This window comes from Delphinapterus leucas, chromosome 6 (genome assembly GCF_059928025.1).
Source record: "Delphinapterus leucas isolate spDelLeu-1000000601 "Yukka" chromosome 6, BTC_Dleu_Yukka2, whole genome shotgun sequence".
Taxonomy (NCBI): domain Eukaryota; kingdom Metazoa; phylum Chordata; class Mammalia; order Artiodactyla; family Monodontidae; genus Delphinapterus; species Delphinapterus leucas.
In genome coordinates, this window is record NC_143134.1 from 56,839,038 (window position 1) to 56,856,913 (window position 17,876).

Sequence of the window (17,876 nt, forward strand, 5' to 3'; positions counted from 1 at the left end):
ATGCCCCTTGCTCTTCTGGAATTGTAAGAATTAATATTGTTAAAATGACCAATACCTCCCCAAGCAATCATGCAATCCCTATCAAAATACTCATGACATTTTTCAAAGAAATAGAACAAATAATCCTAAAATTCATGAAGAACCACAAAAGACCACAAATTACAAAAGCAATCCTGAGGAAAAAGAACAAAGCTGGAGGTATCACCATCCCAGACTTCAGACTATACTACAAAGTTACAGTAATCAAAACAGCAACAGCATGTTTTGTGTCTGGCAAAACACAGACACATAGATCAACCGAACTAAACAGAGAGCCCAGAAATAAACCCACGCACCTACAATCAATTAATCTATGACAAAGGAAGCAAGAATATACAATGGAGAAAAGACAGTTTTTTCAATAAGTGGTGCTGGGAAAACTGGACAGCTACAGGTAAAACAATGAGATTAGAACATTCCCTCACACCATATACAAAAATAAACTCAAAATGGATTAAAGACCTAAACAGACGATCTGAAACCATAAAACTCCTAGAAGAGAACATAGGCAAGACACTCTTTGACATAAATCATAGCAGTATTTTTGGATCTGTCCCCTAAGGCAAAATAAATAAAAGCAAAAATTAACAAATGGGACCTAATTAAATTTAAAAGCTTTTGCACAGCAAAGGAAGCCATCAACAAATCAAAAAGACAACCTATGGAATCGGAGAAAATATTTGCAAATGATGCGACCAACAAGGGGTTAATATCCAAAACATACAAACAGCTCATATAACTCATTATCAAAAAAGCAAACAATACAATCAAAAAATGGGCAGAAAACCTGAAAATACATTTTTCCAAAGAAGGCATACAGATGGCTAACAGGCACATTAAAAGATGCTCAACATCACTAGTTACTACAGAAATGCAAATCAAAACAACGGTGAAATATCACCTCACACCTGTCAGAATGGCTCTCAGCAAAAAGACAACATAAACTAAATGTTGGCGAGGATATGGAGAAAAGGGAACCCTAATACACTGTTGGTGGAAATGTAAACTGGTGCAGCCACTATGGAAAACAGTACGGAGGTTCCGCAAAAAACTAAAAATAGAACTACCATATGATCCAGCAATTCCACTCCTGGGTATATAATATATCCAGAAAAAATGAAAGCACTAATTCGAAAAGATACATGCACCTGATTGTTCATAGCAGCACTATTTACAATTGCCAAGACATGGAAGCAACCCAAGTGTCCATCAACAGATGAATGAATAAAGACTATATATATATATATATATATATACACACACACACACACACACACAATAAAATAGTACTCGACCATAAAAAAGAATGAAATTCTGCCATTTGCAGCATCATGGATGGACCTAGAGAATATTATGCTTAGTGAAATTAGGCAGAGAAAGATAAATACTGTGTGATATCACTTATATGTAGAATCTAAAATATAAAAAAAAATGAGTACAGCAAAACAGAAACAGACTCACAGATATGGAAAACAAACTAATGGTTAACAGTGAAGAGAGGAAAGCGGGGAGGAGCAAGATAGGAGTATAGGATTAAGAGATACAAACTACTATGTATAAAATAAATAAGCAACAAGGATATACTGCATAGCACAGGGAATTATTGCCATTACCTTTTAATAACTTTTATTGGAATATAATCTGTAAAAATACTGAATCACTATGCTGTGCACCTGAAAATAGTACAATATTATAAATCAACTATACTTCAATTTTTTTAAAGTACTGAAAACCCAAATAAATAAACAAACAAACATAGTAAAGAGCTACCACAATTACACAGTTTTCAAAATACAATGGTAGATCCATTTCAAAATTATTTTTTAAGGTACATTAAATGTTTTCTTCCTTCCTTAAGTTATTCTTCTGGTTCACTCAAGGCTATTTTCCCAACCAATTCTACTGCTGTAACCATTGAAGTCTCATCCCAAATTCTTACTCTATTCATTTTCTGCCAGTATCAAACAGTAAAGAATAAAAGCACTCCAGGACCTGGAATTTGGCACTAATACTAGGGAAGTTTCAATACTTACTGCCCTTTACCCATGTTGTTTGTTGTTTTTGTGAGGGTGGGGATGCAGAGGGCGCTCCTAAACATCCATCTAGAACTGGATGGATGAATCTTCTTTTATTAGTGTGGTGCTCTACTCTCTGAACCCTCAGTTACACCACTGCTATACATATTTATCACCTCCAGTAAGCACAAACTCTGACTGATTTTTAATATCAATTTCTCTGTAATCCCTATAAAATTCAAATCTTGACAACTAAGAAAACAGCATATTACCCTATATTGTGACTAAACTCAAACAGGTAAACCCATTTTTTAAGAACTTACACACGGATTTTGAATTAAACCTAGATAGCATATCATCTCTTGAGCTCTGAAAGCAGTGTTTTTAACCTTTTTTTTTTTAATAATCCATATTCTCTTCTGATAAACATAAATATCTCCTGCCTACTGTTAACATTATTATCCAATATAAACTATTATAATATTGAACACAATCTTTTTCAAATCACACAACATTCCAGGATTCTGATACCTGTCCTGATTGAGAATCATTGTATTGAATCTGAAGACTTATTACCAACTTTTAAAAGTAGCATATTTGTATATGCTTTCAATGAGCTATAACTACATGTGGGGAAAAATATAAATGGAGATAATATAAAAAGAATCAACTTACATATATAACATGTTTGTATCCAAGTCAATGCAAACAACATCTTGTGGTGGGTCATGAAGATCAAAATACCTTGAGTCAACTCCAACTATAAATGGTAAAGGTGCACTAAGCACGGCTGCCAGTGAAAGAGGACAAAGGGGAATATATGGGCATTGCCACTGAAATGGAAAGATCATCTGGGAAAAAAAGTTTTAAAAAATTAACCAAGTTTTAAATTTGCAATGAGAATTAGTAATTAACTAATACTACTGAAAGGGACCATTACAGAGCATTTAAGTCTAGTTTCATTCCAAAAACTAAATGACTATATCAAACTTCATTCCAAAATCTAAATGACTATAAAACACTGATAGGCAATACTATGAACCAATGTGATTAAAATCTTCAGGAATGACAGTGATCATAAGCACAATTAAAATGCTAACAGCTCTTTGCATGTTAATTCTTCTAATGCCTATAGAAAATCCACATTCCCATTTTATGGAGAAAGTGAAAGAGGAGAAAAAATAGCCCAAAATTTTATAAAACAAACTCATGATCTTTAACTCTGACGCATTTCATTCATGTTAATTTTCAAGATAACCTTTGACTAAAATCCAACTAAGAACACCAAGAACTAAAAAAATTTAAATGATTCTCTTGGGAAGAGTAATAGTCAACTAAAAATTTCAACCAAAAAAATTTTGTAACTGCCCAAATAAACATAATATTATCCAACTTCAGTGAATCTTGGCATCTTAAAAATATTAGTCAATATAAAACATACCTCAACAATCTTTACCAGCTTTCCTTTATAAAGCTCTACCTTAATTGTATCAATGTGTTCTTTTTAAAAGGGAAAAAAGACAAGTTTTGATAAGTAAAAAAAAAAAAAATTAAAATTTTAATAATCAATATTATAATTTTAATCATTGATGACAAAATCTTTCCTCTACTACAAAAATCCTTGCTATATTTCAAGATCTAGTTCAATTCTTACCTTACCCATCAGTACTCACCCCAAATAATTATCTATAGCATTTACTACCTCTGCCAGTTATTCCAGATGGTTATACAGAATTGGGATTCTGTCTTCAATCATTTATTTCCTTTCTAGTAACTGAGCACTTAATATGTACCAAGAACTGTTCTAGATGATGGGGCTGTAACAGTGAATGAAACAAAGATCCTGCCCTCATGAAATGTACAGTGTGGCATAAGAGCCAGCAAACTTTTTCTGTAAAAGATAAGAATATTTTATGCCTTGCAAGCCATATTGTCTCTGTCACAAATACGTAACTCTGTCTTCATGTATGAAAGCAGTCATAGGCATTATGTAAATAAATGGCCTATGTTCCAGTAAAATTTTATTTACAAAAACAAGTGGCAGCCAGGATTTGACTCACAGGCCACAGTTTGCCAACACCTAGTCTAGCAGGAAGAGAGAAAACAAAAAGAAGATAATAAATAAAACATATACCATGTGAGAGAGTGCTAAGTGCTACGAAAAAAAGAAAAAGTAAAGCCAAGTAAAGGCGATTAGAGTTTAGAACATGAGAGAGGAGAGGGGGAAAGCAGACTGTATTATTAAATAGGCCAAACAGGGTAGGCTTCAATAAGAAAGTGACACTGAGCTGAAACTTGAAGGAGGTGAGGGTTTTAGTCAAGGGGATAACTAGGAGAAGAGCGCTTCGAAGAAAAGGAACAGCTAGAGCAAAGGCCTTAAGGTGTGGGGACTGCCTAGTATGTGCCAGGGGTAGCAAAGAGGCCAGCGTGGCTAGAGCAGAGTGAGCAAGAGGGAGAGAAGTAGAAAATGGTATCAGAGAGCAGAGGGATAGAACTACTCGCAAAGGACCTTGCAAGGACTTCAGATTTCCTCCAGGGAAAACTGACTATCTACCATTCAACAAAAGGTACGTTACACCTCTAACTACATAAGAAATTTCAGAATAAAACTACTGGACGACAAAATATGACACCCTTGTCTTCACCTTCGACTTTTGCACACAATCATAAACAATGTCAATTTTACAAGAATACCCATTGGTTCCATCAATTTTTGCTATGGGGCTCCATTAACTCTTCAATATTCTTTGATATTCAAATCACTCTCCTTTTGAGGAATTTAAACTGTCAGGATTCTTTTCAATTTTCTCCTCTTTAAATGGTAATTTGCCTTACTATCAAATCCTCATTTATCAATAGTTTTGCAAGCAATTCAGGCTGTTCTCCAACATCGGTTACATAAATTTCATGCAATCTTGCATTTTAATAAGATTTCCGATTTCACATTGCAAGAGACTGGGCCACAGAGATTCAGACAGAGGGGCATGGATAATCCCCAAAGTTTTATAGGAAGAAATATTTGAGTGGGAACTTTATAAAACTGGTCAGTTCATTAACAAATATTTTCATGTTATAACAACTTTTGCTTTTACATGTAACTGTGGAGGCTTGGAAAATGAGTAAATAATTAGGATCTTTGCCCTCCATAAACCATCTCAAATGGTTATTACTGTTTTCAGTCCTAGCAGCATTTCTCTGACCAGATTAATATCTTGGAGACATATCCCATTTGTTTATTTAACAAGTATTTATTGAGTGTTTACTCCATGCTATTTAACTGTGATAAATGCTGAGGACACAGGAGTAAAAAAGAGACCTAAAAAAGATCCTTACTTCCATGAGAGTAAAATGGGGAAGGGAAGAGAGGAGAGTCAGCTATTTTAAATTAAACAAATAATGGAAAATAGAGTTAGAGAAACAGAACATCCAAAATTCTATATTATGACCTATAAAGCCCTACATGATCAGACCTCCTTCTAACTGCAATGGGAAGCCATCAAGAGGTTTTAAAACAGGACTTGATTTAACTTTTATTTATGCTTTTCACAATAGCTAAACATCTGTACATTATCCAATTTCACAATCACCTAGATATTCCTATACATTACTGGCTCACAATGATTAAAAGTTAAAATTGGGAGAAATTAGTCATGTAATTCATGTCCACAATTTTAGGGCAGCTGAAATTGACCAGAGCTTCTCATTTAATACAGTAAGCTTCATTCACAAATTCTATTATTATGTAATCATATAGATTCTCTGAAGAACTCTAAAATATGAAAAATTAGAAATTGAAATTCTCTCAATAGAAATCACTTTTTTTCCTTTATATTTAGTATTTCTCTTTGCCATCCTACTACATTTATGTTAAACATTTAGTGGTAATTTCAAAGCTTTGGTTGAAGGAAATTTCCCTTTAGAGTAAAAATTCTCTGTCAAGAATTCTGCACTAAAAAGAAAATTCTATACTTACAGCTACAACAGCTTCAGCTACTCCAGTCAACACAGCTGGCCTAAGAGAATGCAGCAAAATCTTGCTCTCAAGTAAAACAAAGAGCAGCAGTGTTGCACAATTCTCAGGACCCAGATTCATTAACAAGGTGCTAAAGTTGGCTCCACTAGAAAAGGAGAGAAAAAGAGGTGATTATGAACTATTTCACCAAAAGGTGCTATGATTTATTAAATTATTTCCTAAATATTAATAAATTGAAAATCTAATATTAATTTCAAGTCCTGATTTAGTTATCACTGAAAAGTAGCAAATTTAATAAGATGGTATAGGAGAATGATTCAAACTCATCCTTTGGCAACAAGGGCGTTTATCAGGAAAGATTTTCCTGAAGAACAGCCATTTAAGCTACGCTCTAAAGAAAGAAGGTAGGGGTTGGTGGGGAGACAACATTTGCAAAGGTCCTGAAGCAAGGAAAAGCAATTGTCATGTTCAAGAAATTGAAATAAACCTACTGTGACTAAAGCGTATTAAAGGAGGGGATGAAAACAACAAGAGATTATGCCCAAAATAAAAATATTTGCTTTCTCCAACAATTTTATATTTGCATTCTCAGAAGGAAACACTGGCTGCAGTGTGGATAAAAAACTGAAAGACAAGAGCAAAAGAGTGCCAATTAAGAGGCTCATAATGAAGTAGTCCAGGTAAAAGATCATGCTAGCCTGGACTAGTGACACAGATGAAGAGAAGCCAATAGATTCAAGACATTTTAGGAGGTAAAATCAGTTCACCTTGAACATTTAGTAAGGAACTGGATATGCGGAAGGGAGATGAGAGGAAAAGGGAGGTATTCCCCACATTCAATCTTGCAACTTTCTTTAAGTGTTCCATTTTTAAAATGCTGAATGGCCCCAGCTATCAAAGTTAGAAACATTAAGGCTATTCTTAGTTTGTAAAGATAACACAACTCTATTATACTAACCCTTAAAATATTTTAAAGCATTCTGCTCCAAGTGAACAAATGTATTATTTTATATACCATTAATTACCTTAGTGGTAAAGGTGTAGAAACTGGTTGTGAAAATATTAACGCATCATGGACTGATAGCTTAAAAAAAGAAAAAAAATGATAAATTAACCAAGCCAATTTTGAAACCTAAATACTTAGATCAAGGGTAAAATGGAAAATAGTTTAATAGGCAGACTGATATAGTTTTGGAAACATGTACTAAAACATAAAACAATAGCTGTTATTTACTTAGAAGTATATAGTTCTTTAAAATTAAATCGTTAATTCAACTGAATTTTGATTCAGTTAACTGATTAAAATACAGCTGTCTAAAAATTATGGAATAACTGCTTTTTAAAAGCTTCCAATTTATTTACTCTCTATTTGCCAATTGCTTAATATATATTAATACTTGCTGAACTGAAATACATTCAAGATTAACAATATTTGACTAACACATATAATGTTAATAACCATCTTAGAAAAAAATGTTTAAATAGCTTGCCTCTATAGATCAGTCTGCAAACTGTTATTGGTCCAGGAAGAACAGTATATAAATAGAGAGAAAGCGATTTAGAAACTTTCATGGCACTCTGACACTGCTCTCATATCCAAGTACATTATCAGTGAACTCATGTCTTTGGACAGGGAATAGACCTGTTCACGTCTATACTGATCTCATATGGTAAGCTGCTTACGTCACAAGCTATATACTTATATAGGTCTGCCACTGACTGGAAATAAAAAGAAACTGGTCCTTTAACAACACTATCATAGACCGCTTCACTTCCGCCTTCCAACTATAACCAATTTCACATTTGATATTTATTAGTCACTCGAATGTTAAAAACATGCCCTCAACATAATTTTGGGTTTTACGTTATTAAAGTAGGCTACATAAAGGCCACACATGAACCAATGATGATGTCATGAACCAAGTATTGTAATTATTCCAATTCTGTATACCCCAAATTCAAAAAAACAGTACAAAAGAATATTAGCTAAAGATATAAAATACAGAAAATTCAAGGATTTCATGGATGCATCTTGCTCCGCCTCAAACCAAAAGGGCCATAGCATCCACATTGCAATGACTGGAATGAACATATGCAGCACTCCCTTCAAACATACTGTTTTTTATTACCTGTACCAGGATTCTTGGTCTTTGTGGTGAAGGAAAAGGGATGTTTTGCATAAAATGTGAAATGTGCCTAGAAAAAATTTTTGAAATAAAGATAATTACTTTTCTAAAATGCTTCATGGATTTTAACAGATCTTAAATACCATTATTCATCATCCTGGACCTGACAAAGCCACTTACCTAAAACTTAAGCTAAATAAATAAATAAATTTACTTAGTGTAAATAAATGTACTCATTCCACTATGAGTGGAATGCAACTTCTAAAATGCAAAATGTATTTCCTGATTAAAAGTCCAGATTAATATACCCTATTATCACCAGGAAAATAAGAATAACATGAATATAGTTTTCATGAAAGAAGCTAACATTTATTGCCCTGGTTATCAGTATCAGTATGGGGAGCAACTAACTGTGATATAATGAATCAAAACTAATACAGAATTCAATCTAATAATATTAATTAAATTAATATAGTTCTTACACTATAACTTCGGGCAAATCACTTGTCCTATTTCTCCACCTATACATAATAACTCAAGTCTTTCCAAAGTTTTGAGCTCTTAGGAGCCACTAAATGCAAAGTATTACTTCAACTGAAAAAAAAGAATTGATGATATACACTGATTTTTTTTTCACAAATTTCACAGAACCTTAATTTTTCAAAAGGCTGCTAACTTATTATTAACATTAAATTTACTCCAATCAATTTTAAGTTAATCTGACAGCTGAAAGTTAAATCTAGAATTATGAACCATTAGACTGTCATTCCAGTAATACAACAAGAAAGCTGAAACCATATTGCTACACCAAATTTTGATGTGTTTCTGCATAGTACTTTTACTATTTTATAAAGTTGATTTTTGAGCAGCATTACTTTAAAACCTACAGGTAACTGGCCCCCTCTTATCCACTAAACTAGTATGCTTCACTGATAATCTTTTTGCTATAATGTGAAATTTTGCAAAGTTTAAGAAAAATCTGTTTACACACAGTATAACACATTTCCACCAAAGATCTTGACTTGCTTTGTTAGCAGGATACATGAGTTATTTACTATAATAAACAAGTCAACATGCCACTAGAAGTCAGAAAAGATGTGGTTTTAAAAAGACAGTGGTTCCACATCTATTTTTCTTGCTTACAAAACATTTCCATGATGAAGAGAATTACAAATCAAAGGGAAAGCATGTAGAGTTCTATCAATGCTAAAACCAAAACCTTACTTTTAACATCAATTAATCAATTAACATCAATTAACACCATTAATTTCTACATCAGTTTAGAGATGTTTAACTTGCAATGGTCATTTGGATAGTTGGGGTGTGTGTGCAACAACAGCTATTTTTCTCTTGGTTATTTAAGAATGAGTAGGAAGAACACATACAATATAATGTATATATATAAGTTTCTTCCTCAGCTGAATTCTCAGAAGATTTTTATCTGGTCATCCTCACCACCACTCCTCAATTTTAAATTCAGAGTCAATGATTCAGGTGAAGAAGGGAGCAAGTAAAAAGTAGAATGTGACTCTCCTTCCCTTTCAACTCTGATGCTTGAAGTCAGGTAAACAATGAAATGTACATATATACATCCAATTTTTTCACCAGACATCCTTCAAATCATTATACATACTTTTCAATGGGAAGAGGATGTGGTCCAGACACAGAAAGTTTGTAGATAAACATGAGAAATTTTCTAAAAGCTTCAAAAAAAGGCCAGTGTGAGAGTAAACAAATGCATTTGTTTGAATTGATGGATTTGGAGACCATTTTTCTCTCCACAGGTGTCAACAGGCCCAGCTGCATAAGCTGTTTTTCTGTTAGAAGTTCTCGAGAGTAAGGTTCATAAAACTGGATGGCAGCTCCATATACCTACAGAGTAAAGAAATTCCATTGTAAAATTTGAGCGTTTTTAAAAATTAATTTCTCTTTTTCTCTTTTTCCAAAAGAAGTATTTGCTTAGAGTGCATATGACAGGTAAATGAAAAAAAAAATCTCAAACATTGTTGATGGGAATGTAAAATGGTGCAGCTATGGGGGAAAACAGTTTGGCAGCTCCTCCAAAAGTTAAACAATTACCCTGTGATCCAGCAATTTCACTCCTAGGTATATACCCAAAAGGGTTGAAAGCAGGGACTCAAACAAATACTTGTACACCAGTGTTCATAACAGCATTATTCACAATAACCAAAAGAGAAACAACCCAAATGTCCATCAACAGACGAACAGATAAACAAAATGTGGTATAGTCATCCCTCAGTATTCGAGGGGGGTTGATTCCAGGACCCCAAGCGGATACCAAGATCCATGAATGCTCAAGTCCCTTATATAAAATGATGTAGTACAGTCGGCCCTCCGGATCCACAGGTTGGGCATCCCTGGATACGGTGGGCTGACTATATATACACTCAAGAGAATATTATTCATCCTTAACAAGGAATCAAATTCTGATAAATACTGCAACATGGATGAACCTTGATAACATTACGCTAAGTGAAATAAGCCAGACACAAAAAGACAAATATTATATGATTCCATTTATATGTGCTACCTAGAATAGACAAATTGGTAGAGACAGATAGTAGAAAAGAGAGACATAGGATAGGAGTGGAAGAAACTTCTGTTTAGAGTGATGAAAACGCTCTGGAAATGGCTAAGTGATACTTTTATAAATCTTTTAACTGTTTAGTCACTATATACATATGTGTATGTATATATGTCATATATATGTGTGTCTGTTATATCACATTAACCCTTGTCTTTACAGATACAAATAACACTCTCAGATACAATTATTTCAAAGTCATCTCTGGGGTTCTTAACAAGCAATATGTCAAAAGCATCACAATGAGGATTTGTTGTTCTCTACTGGTCAAAGTAACTCTGGTAATGCTTAAGTGTTTGAAGATATTAAAATATTCATTTATATTTATTGCTTTCAATGGAAGAAACTATAAATGATTATTAAGCTAAACAGTTAGCTTACTTGTAAGCAATCCAGTCAATATAGTACTGGCCTTCCATTTAGTGAGTATTTTCTATGTTCCAGACACTCTGCTGGACACTTAACCTTAATTATCGTCTTCAGTACAGTGGCTGTAAACTTGAAGACTGGAGAATGAGGACACAGATGTATTTTTGTTTGCTCCGTAAGAGCCAGCCTTGGTTACTTACACATTTCAATAAAATTGGCTATTCTATCAAACTTCCTAAGAAAGTTTTCAATTTTTAAATTTCTACTAGATCTGTAGTTTTATTTACTTTTTATTTCCTAATATTGCTTTTTTGCCATCTCTTTTTTATTTTAAATTATCATTCTATGTTATTATTACTGTTTATACATGTTTTGAATTTTTGGCTATTACCAATAAAGTATATAAATATACATGTGTTTTAGAGAATATATATACTCATTTCTCTTGGGATATGCTCAGGTGTATACCTGTTGGGCCACAGAGTTATTTCTTATCCTTGCTGACAATATAGAAGTTCTTTAAATATTCTGAATACAAGACCCTTATGGAATACCTACAGTATCACATTACTTTCTCCCAGCCTGGGGCCTGCTTTTCCACCTTCTTAATGGTACCTTTGAATGAACAGATGTCCTTAACTCCAGTGAGGTCCTATTATTCATCTTTTCTTTTATGACTAGCGCTTTCTGCATACTGTTTAAACTATCTTCACTTACTCCCTCAATTTTAATGTATTATTTGTCTTATGACCCTCACTGTTGTTGTTGAGAAATTAGCCATCAATTAATAGTTATACCTTTATAAGTAAGTATGTCTTTTCTTTCTGGTTGTTTTTTGTCTTTGGTATTCTATCATTTTACTATAATATGAAAACAGGTGGTTTTATACTTTTATTTTTTTTCTGCTGAAGATTCAGAGTGTATCTTTAACCTGAAAAACTCAATTTTTCATCAATGTTGGAAAACTCTCAATCAACCACTAGCTCTTAAAATGCTGTCTCTCCCTTTTCTAGTCTCTCCTTCTGGGGTTCATTAAATATCTGTTGGTCCATCTGATTCTATCCTCTGCATTTTTAAACTCCTTTTATGTCTTATGTATTCCTGTGCCACTTTCAAGATAACCTATTTTCCACTTCATTAATTCTTCCTTCGTTTATGACTTATCTGCTGTTTAAACCATTCATTACATTTTTAATTTTATGGATATTTTCATTTCTAGACATTTGATTCTTTTTCCAACCTGTCTACTCATTTTTCAAAATATCCTGTTCTTTCCTTGATGTTCTGAGCCCCTCTATTAGGTCTTGAATCATTTCAATTATATATTCAATTTATAATATCTTTGATATTGTTATTCTATCATTTCAATATCTTAAGGGTGTAATCCATCTCTGTGTCTTGTTGATTCTTCCTATGGTACCTATGTCTTCTAACTTTCACTAGCATCTCCTCTTGAGGCCTGGGTTTTGAGGGTATCTCTCCAGAGACTTTATATGTGCTCCTATAGACACTCCAGGGGTATCAGCATCCTGATCCCAAGTTTCATGTAGACATCTCACTTTGGGCATTGAAGTACAAATGTAAACAGAAATGTATTGTGTCCAAATAATCCTAACATTCACATTAAACTTATATTAATCATTTTATGGATTAAAAACATGGACAAAATAGGTTTAATAAAAGAGGAAAAAATATACCTTTTCAGCAGAAGAGCCTGTGAGGACAAAAGTTGAAAAAACTGGAAGCGGGTATTTGCTTTGGGGATCCCAACATTCAATTGTAGCTCCCATCGGAAGGCAGAAGAGAGGGACAGATTCCGAGAGCGGAAATGACTCATAGTCCTCTTCTGGATACCTAAAAATTAAACCTATTGGAGAAAGGACATAATGATATTTATTTATCTATTTATTATTTTTTTATTTTTTATTCTTTGGCTGTGCTACACGGCTTACAGGATCTTAGTTCCCTGACCAGGGATTGAACCCGGGCCCAAAGCAGTGAAAGCGCCAAGTCCTAACCACTGGACTGCCAGGGAACTCCCGATAATTTTTTTTAAATAGTTACTTTTAAATAGTTACTAATTACATATTAATAGGATACATATTAATAGGATATTTTACATATTACATATTAATAGGATATTTTAATAGCACATTCTACAGAAATATTTGTGTGAAATTTCAAGATCAATTTTTCTCTTGCCATATCAGTAATTAAAATAAATAACAAATCTACCATTTATTTTTACCCATGGACTTAAAGTTCACTGTAACATTAAAATGTATTAAATATACTAGTTAAAACTCTATTCAACAGGATCATTAATCTTAATGTATTTTCCCTACATACTGCCAACATCTTAGAGAATGCAAGAAACATACAGGGAAATTTATCAACTATTTCAGTTAGTCTTCTGTGGGGAGAAAAAAAAATTCAGGGAAGGGACAAGTGTTATGAAATAATGCCAAGGCAGCAGAAATTATCACAGCCCCTAAACTTTTCTTGAGAGAGCAGCAGTGTAAAATGAATGTAACATGAAAAGTAAATGAGACAGAAACTCTTGTTTCTGTACAGAGTTTGCGAGATCAAGGAAGCAGGAGCAGGGGGCACTCTGAGAAGCATAACAAAGACCAGAATAAAGTAGCTACATGGCATCAATTCATTAGCCTCTAATATCTCTAATACACAGACCACCTCTAGGTTAAGCACTTGAAAGTCAGTAGCAGAATTTTGAGTCCAAATTCAGTCTACAAAATTCTTTATTCTAAAATATGTCTTATATCAAATACCTGAACACCTTCACAAAACTTGTTTCTATACGTTTTCTTTAAGTGACACTTTCTCACCACCAAAAAGAAAAAAAAAACTTCTAAGGAAATCATATATAATCAACACATTACAGCAATATTAACAGTATTACATTTTAAAGTGATACTGAAATTTATAACTCTTAATTGTTGCCTTTATTTTTATATTAAATGGTTTGATACATTAGTATGAATGTCTTTATGAGGACAATTAAGATTTCTCATATATGGATTTGCCTGACTTCCCTGAAGTAAAACTTTATTCCAAAAATTGTGCACAATAAAAAGTAACTGACACTGCTTCTTTTCACAAAGAAGTATTCCAGTATCTCTTCTATTTACAACTGGAGCATACCTGTATTTTCAGTTTTTATCCCACCATACCAGTGGGATGAAGAGGTCACACTTAAATCTTTACAGCCCTTGACACTTTACTGTGCAGTTAAGAATGTGGCGATAGATTTCTCAAACACTTCATGGCAGAAAAGGTTCTCCTCTCTTCCATATAGCTGATTCTTTGCAACAAGGGAGAAAGGAAGCAACTCCACCTTTCATGGCAAGTAACATGTGCTTTCAAATCAGACACACAGAGATAAGAGAAGGAAATATATAAGAAGTAAAGATGTAGTTTGACACCTTTCTGACTGCCAAAATATAAAAGGTCAGAGAGTAAATATTTTCCACTCAACTATTAAATCTATTAGTGTAGACTAAAATTGAATGTTTATTCCACAAATGCTTGTTTGGAATAAAATTTTCCATTTAATTAACAGTATATTTTTATTGGTGGGGGTAAATACTAATGTATCTTGTAGTATGTAATGTATTTAGGAAAACTTATGCCTTTACATGCTAACGTTACAGATAATTCAATTTATGAATAGATCAATTCCACAGACTGTATAAGGGAGCATACACTGTCTCTTCTAACCAAATGTTAGTGTGCAACAATACAGAGACCTTTTTTTTTCATTTACTTACCAGCTTTATATGCTATTGCACTGGAAGCAGGCACAGACTTCTTATAACACAGAAACACACTGGAACCCCACTGTAAAATATAAATTAGGTTTAAAAAAAAGACAAAAGAGTGATAATAAATTGATTTTGTTGAATGTCTTCTAAAGATTTTGATTATTTCCTCAAGGAAGTCTATTTAAAACATGTTTATCAAACAGACTATATATAGTATACAATACAGCAAAACATGAAACTGAAAACACTAGAAGAAAAGGAACAAAAAAATATTGCCACGAAAATTAAACTGATGCAAAGATTGTTTCAAAAATTTTACAATTCTGTAATCATGCAGAGGCTGCCTCTATTTGAAAAAAACAGCACAAAATGTGGGTGCTGAGCCCAAACTAGGGAAGACTGGGGTCACTAGATGCTATGAAGTCATTATCTCCAGAGGCAAACCTGTCTTGACTAATAGCCTTGGGTGCATGGGTCATCTCTGCCTATACCTCATTTAAGCTAATATTAGTTTCCTTTAAGTTGTTTTTCAAAATAAACATAACCCAACAGTAAACTTCAGTGTCATAAAACTATAAATCAAATGTATATGTTGCATTTTCTTCTTCAGTAGAGCCCTTTTAAAATAAATACGAAAACTACAATATTTAAAATAAATAAATATAAAGGGTGTCTTGACCCAATCTCCCTGTAATTGTCCTTGAAGACACCACTAAAACCCAAAAGCTAACAAAACCTGTATATTAGTGTAATGTATTAGCACATATCAAAAAAAAAAAATCCCTGACTTTAAGCATCTATTTTCTGGATGAAATTATTCTAAAACATCAGGTAGCTAAGGATTTTTTTAAGTTATTATGAACCATAAAAATTAGAGAGCTAAAAGTAATAAAAAAATCATGACAATATAAACTGAGAGTAAATAATAAGCCCAATAATAGAGGTCCAAAAAAATTTTTTTTAATTTTCGTATGAAATTTTGGAAATGAAACTTTATTCTTACCATTCCGCAATTTAAGTTTTTGTCAACTTTGCAGAAGGTATGAGGAAGGGTTTCTCCCTTACTGGTTACGATAACACAGATATCAGTTACAGCCAACGAATTCTGGGGTCGAATTAGAGGAGCCCTTCGATAAGTGATAAAGATTCTTTGTGAAGTAGTTGAACTATTGTTGACATTGGCACAGCGACCATAGGGTGTGGCTTGGATCACTTCACATCCTGGAATTAGTCTTTCTTTTCCATCATATAAAACTCTGCATGGCAGGGAGGGAAGAAATAAATAGATAAGTTAACATATGTCAGGTTAAGGCTAGTTTTCTCCTTGAGAACAAAATAAATTTTTTTTGGTCTCCCCTTTTGTTTCCCAAATGTTAACTGCAAACCAAAACTAAAATAATTACTTTGGGAATTATAAATCTTCTACTATTTTTCAACAGCTAGAATACAATTTTAGAAGTGTAAATAGGATCAAACAACTTGATTTTATTGCTTATTACAAGAAACATATGAAACAAAAAAGGGGCAATACCACAATCATCCTCAGGTCAATTCTCAGAAGTTTTATCTAGTATTCAGGTGTTTTCACAAAATTTACGTTCATAATTCCTGTCAAAATTTCACCTTTAAAAATCCCCTGACTGGGCTTCCCTGGTGGCGCAGTGGTTGAGAGTCCACCTGCCGAGGCAGGGGACAAGGGTTCGTGCCCCAGTCCGGGAGGATCCCACATGCCGCGAAGCAGCTGGGCCCGTGAGCCATGGCCGCTGAGCCTGCGCGTCCAGAGCCTGTGCTCCGCAATGGGAGGGGCCACAGCAGTGAGAGGCCCTCGTATCGCAAAAAAAAAAAAAAAAAATCCTGACTTAAACTATAAAACACCGTTTAAAGAGATGAGCTAATAAATAAAAAGTCATCTCATGGTCATAGATAAGAAGACAATATTGGTTAGATGTCAAATTACTATCTAAATCCTAGCTGCCTTCTTTTTTAGAAATAGGCAACAAAATCCTAAAGTTCATATGGAAATGCAAGGGACCCAGTATAGGCCAAAGCAATCTGGAAAAACAACAACAGACTTGGAGGATTCACACTCCCCCATTTCAAAACTTACTACCAATCTAGTCATCAGTACAGTTCAGTACTAGAATAAGGATAAACATATAAATCAATGGAATAACGCGGACAGTCTGGACTTAAACCCATACACTTACAGTCAATTGATTTTGACAAGAGTTGCAAGATAAATCAATGGGAGAAGAATAATCTTTTCAACAAATGGTGCTGGGACAACTGGATATCCAAATGCAAAAGAACAAAGTTGGACCCCTTCCTTACACTACACACCAGAAAACCAAAAATGGATCAAACACTTAAATGTAAGAGTTAAAACTATAAAATTCCTAGAAAAAAACACAGAAATCAATCTTTGTGGCCTTGTGTTAGACTAAGCCTTTTTATATGTGACACCAAAAGCACAAGTGACAAAAGAAAAACAGATAAACTGGACTTCATTAAAATTAATAACTTCCGTGCTACAAATGATACCATCAAGAAAGTGAAATGATAACCACAGATTGTGAGAAAATATTTTCAAATCATATATTTAACTAGGAAATTCTTTCCAGAATATGTAAAAAAAAAAATCTTACAAATCAATATAAAAAATTACACCATTTAAAAATGGGCACAGGACTGGCTAAGGATATATAGGAATTCTCTGTACTATCTTTACAATTCTTCTGTAAAAGTAAAATTATTTTAAAATAAAACATCTTGGGCTTTCCTGGTGGCGCAGTGGTTGAGAGTCTGCCTGCCGATGCAGGGGACATGGGTTCGTGCCCCGGTCCGGGAAGATCCCACATGCTGCGGAGCGGCTGGGCCCGTGAGCCATGGCCGCTGAGCCTGCACGTCCGGAGCCTGTGCTCCACAACAGGAGAGGCCACAACAGTGAGAGGCCCGTGTACCGCAAAA

The 17,876-nt window shown here is 33.8% G+C and overlaps 1 protein-coding gene across 9 annotated transcripts in view; it reads right to left on the minus strand.

Moving 5' to 3' along the window:
• The window catches only part of DENND4C (DENN domain containing 4C), a 128,606-nt gene that overhangs the window by 69,850 nt on the left and 40,880 nt on the right, over window positions 1-17,876 (minus strand). For 6 of the 9 annotated variants that reach the window (XM_022573794.3, XM_089913186.1, XM_089913184.1 and 3 more), the window contains 8 exons: window positions 15,913-16,165; window positions 14,916-14,985; window positions 12,825-12,994; window positions 9,787-10,025; window positions 8,157-8,223; window positions 7,053-7,111; window positions 6,028-6,172; window positions 2,730-2,905 (listed from right to left, as the gene is read on the minus strand). In XM_022573794.3, the coding sequence (XP_022429502.2) occupies window positions 2,730-2,905; window positions 6,028-6,172; window positions 7,053-7,111; window positions 8,157-8,223; window positions 9,787-10,025; window positions 12,825-12,994; window positions 14,916-14,985; window positions 15,913-16,165 (1,179 nt within the window). Of the gene's footprint in view, window positions 1-2,729; window positions 2,906-3,495; window positions 6,008-6,027; window positions 6,173-7,052; window positions 7,112-8,156; window positions 8,224-9,786; window positions 10,026-12,824; window positions 12,995-14,915; window positions 14,986-15,912; window positions 16,166-17,876 lie in introns of those variants that run through there. The other 3 variants (XM_089913187.1, XM_089913188.1, XM_089913189.1) reach the window with 3 other exon arrangements.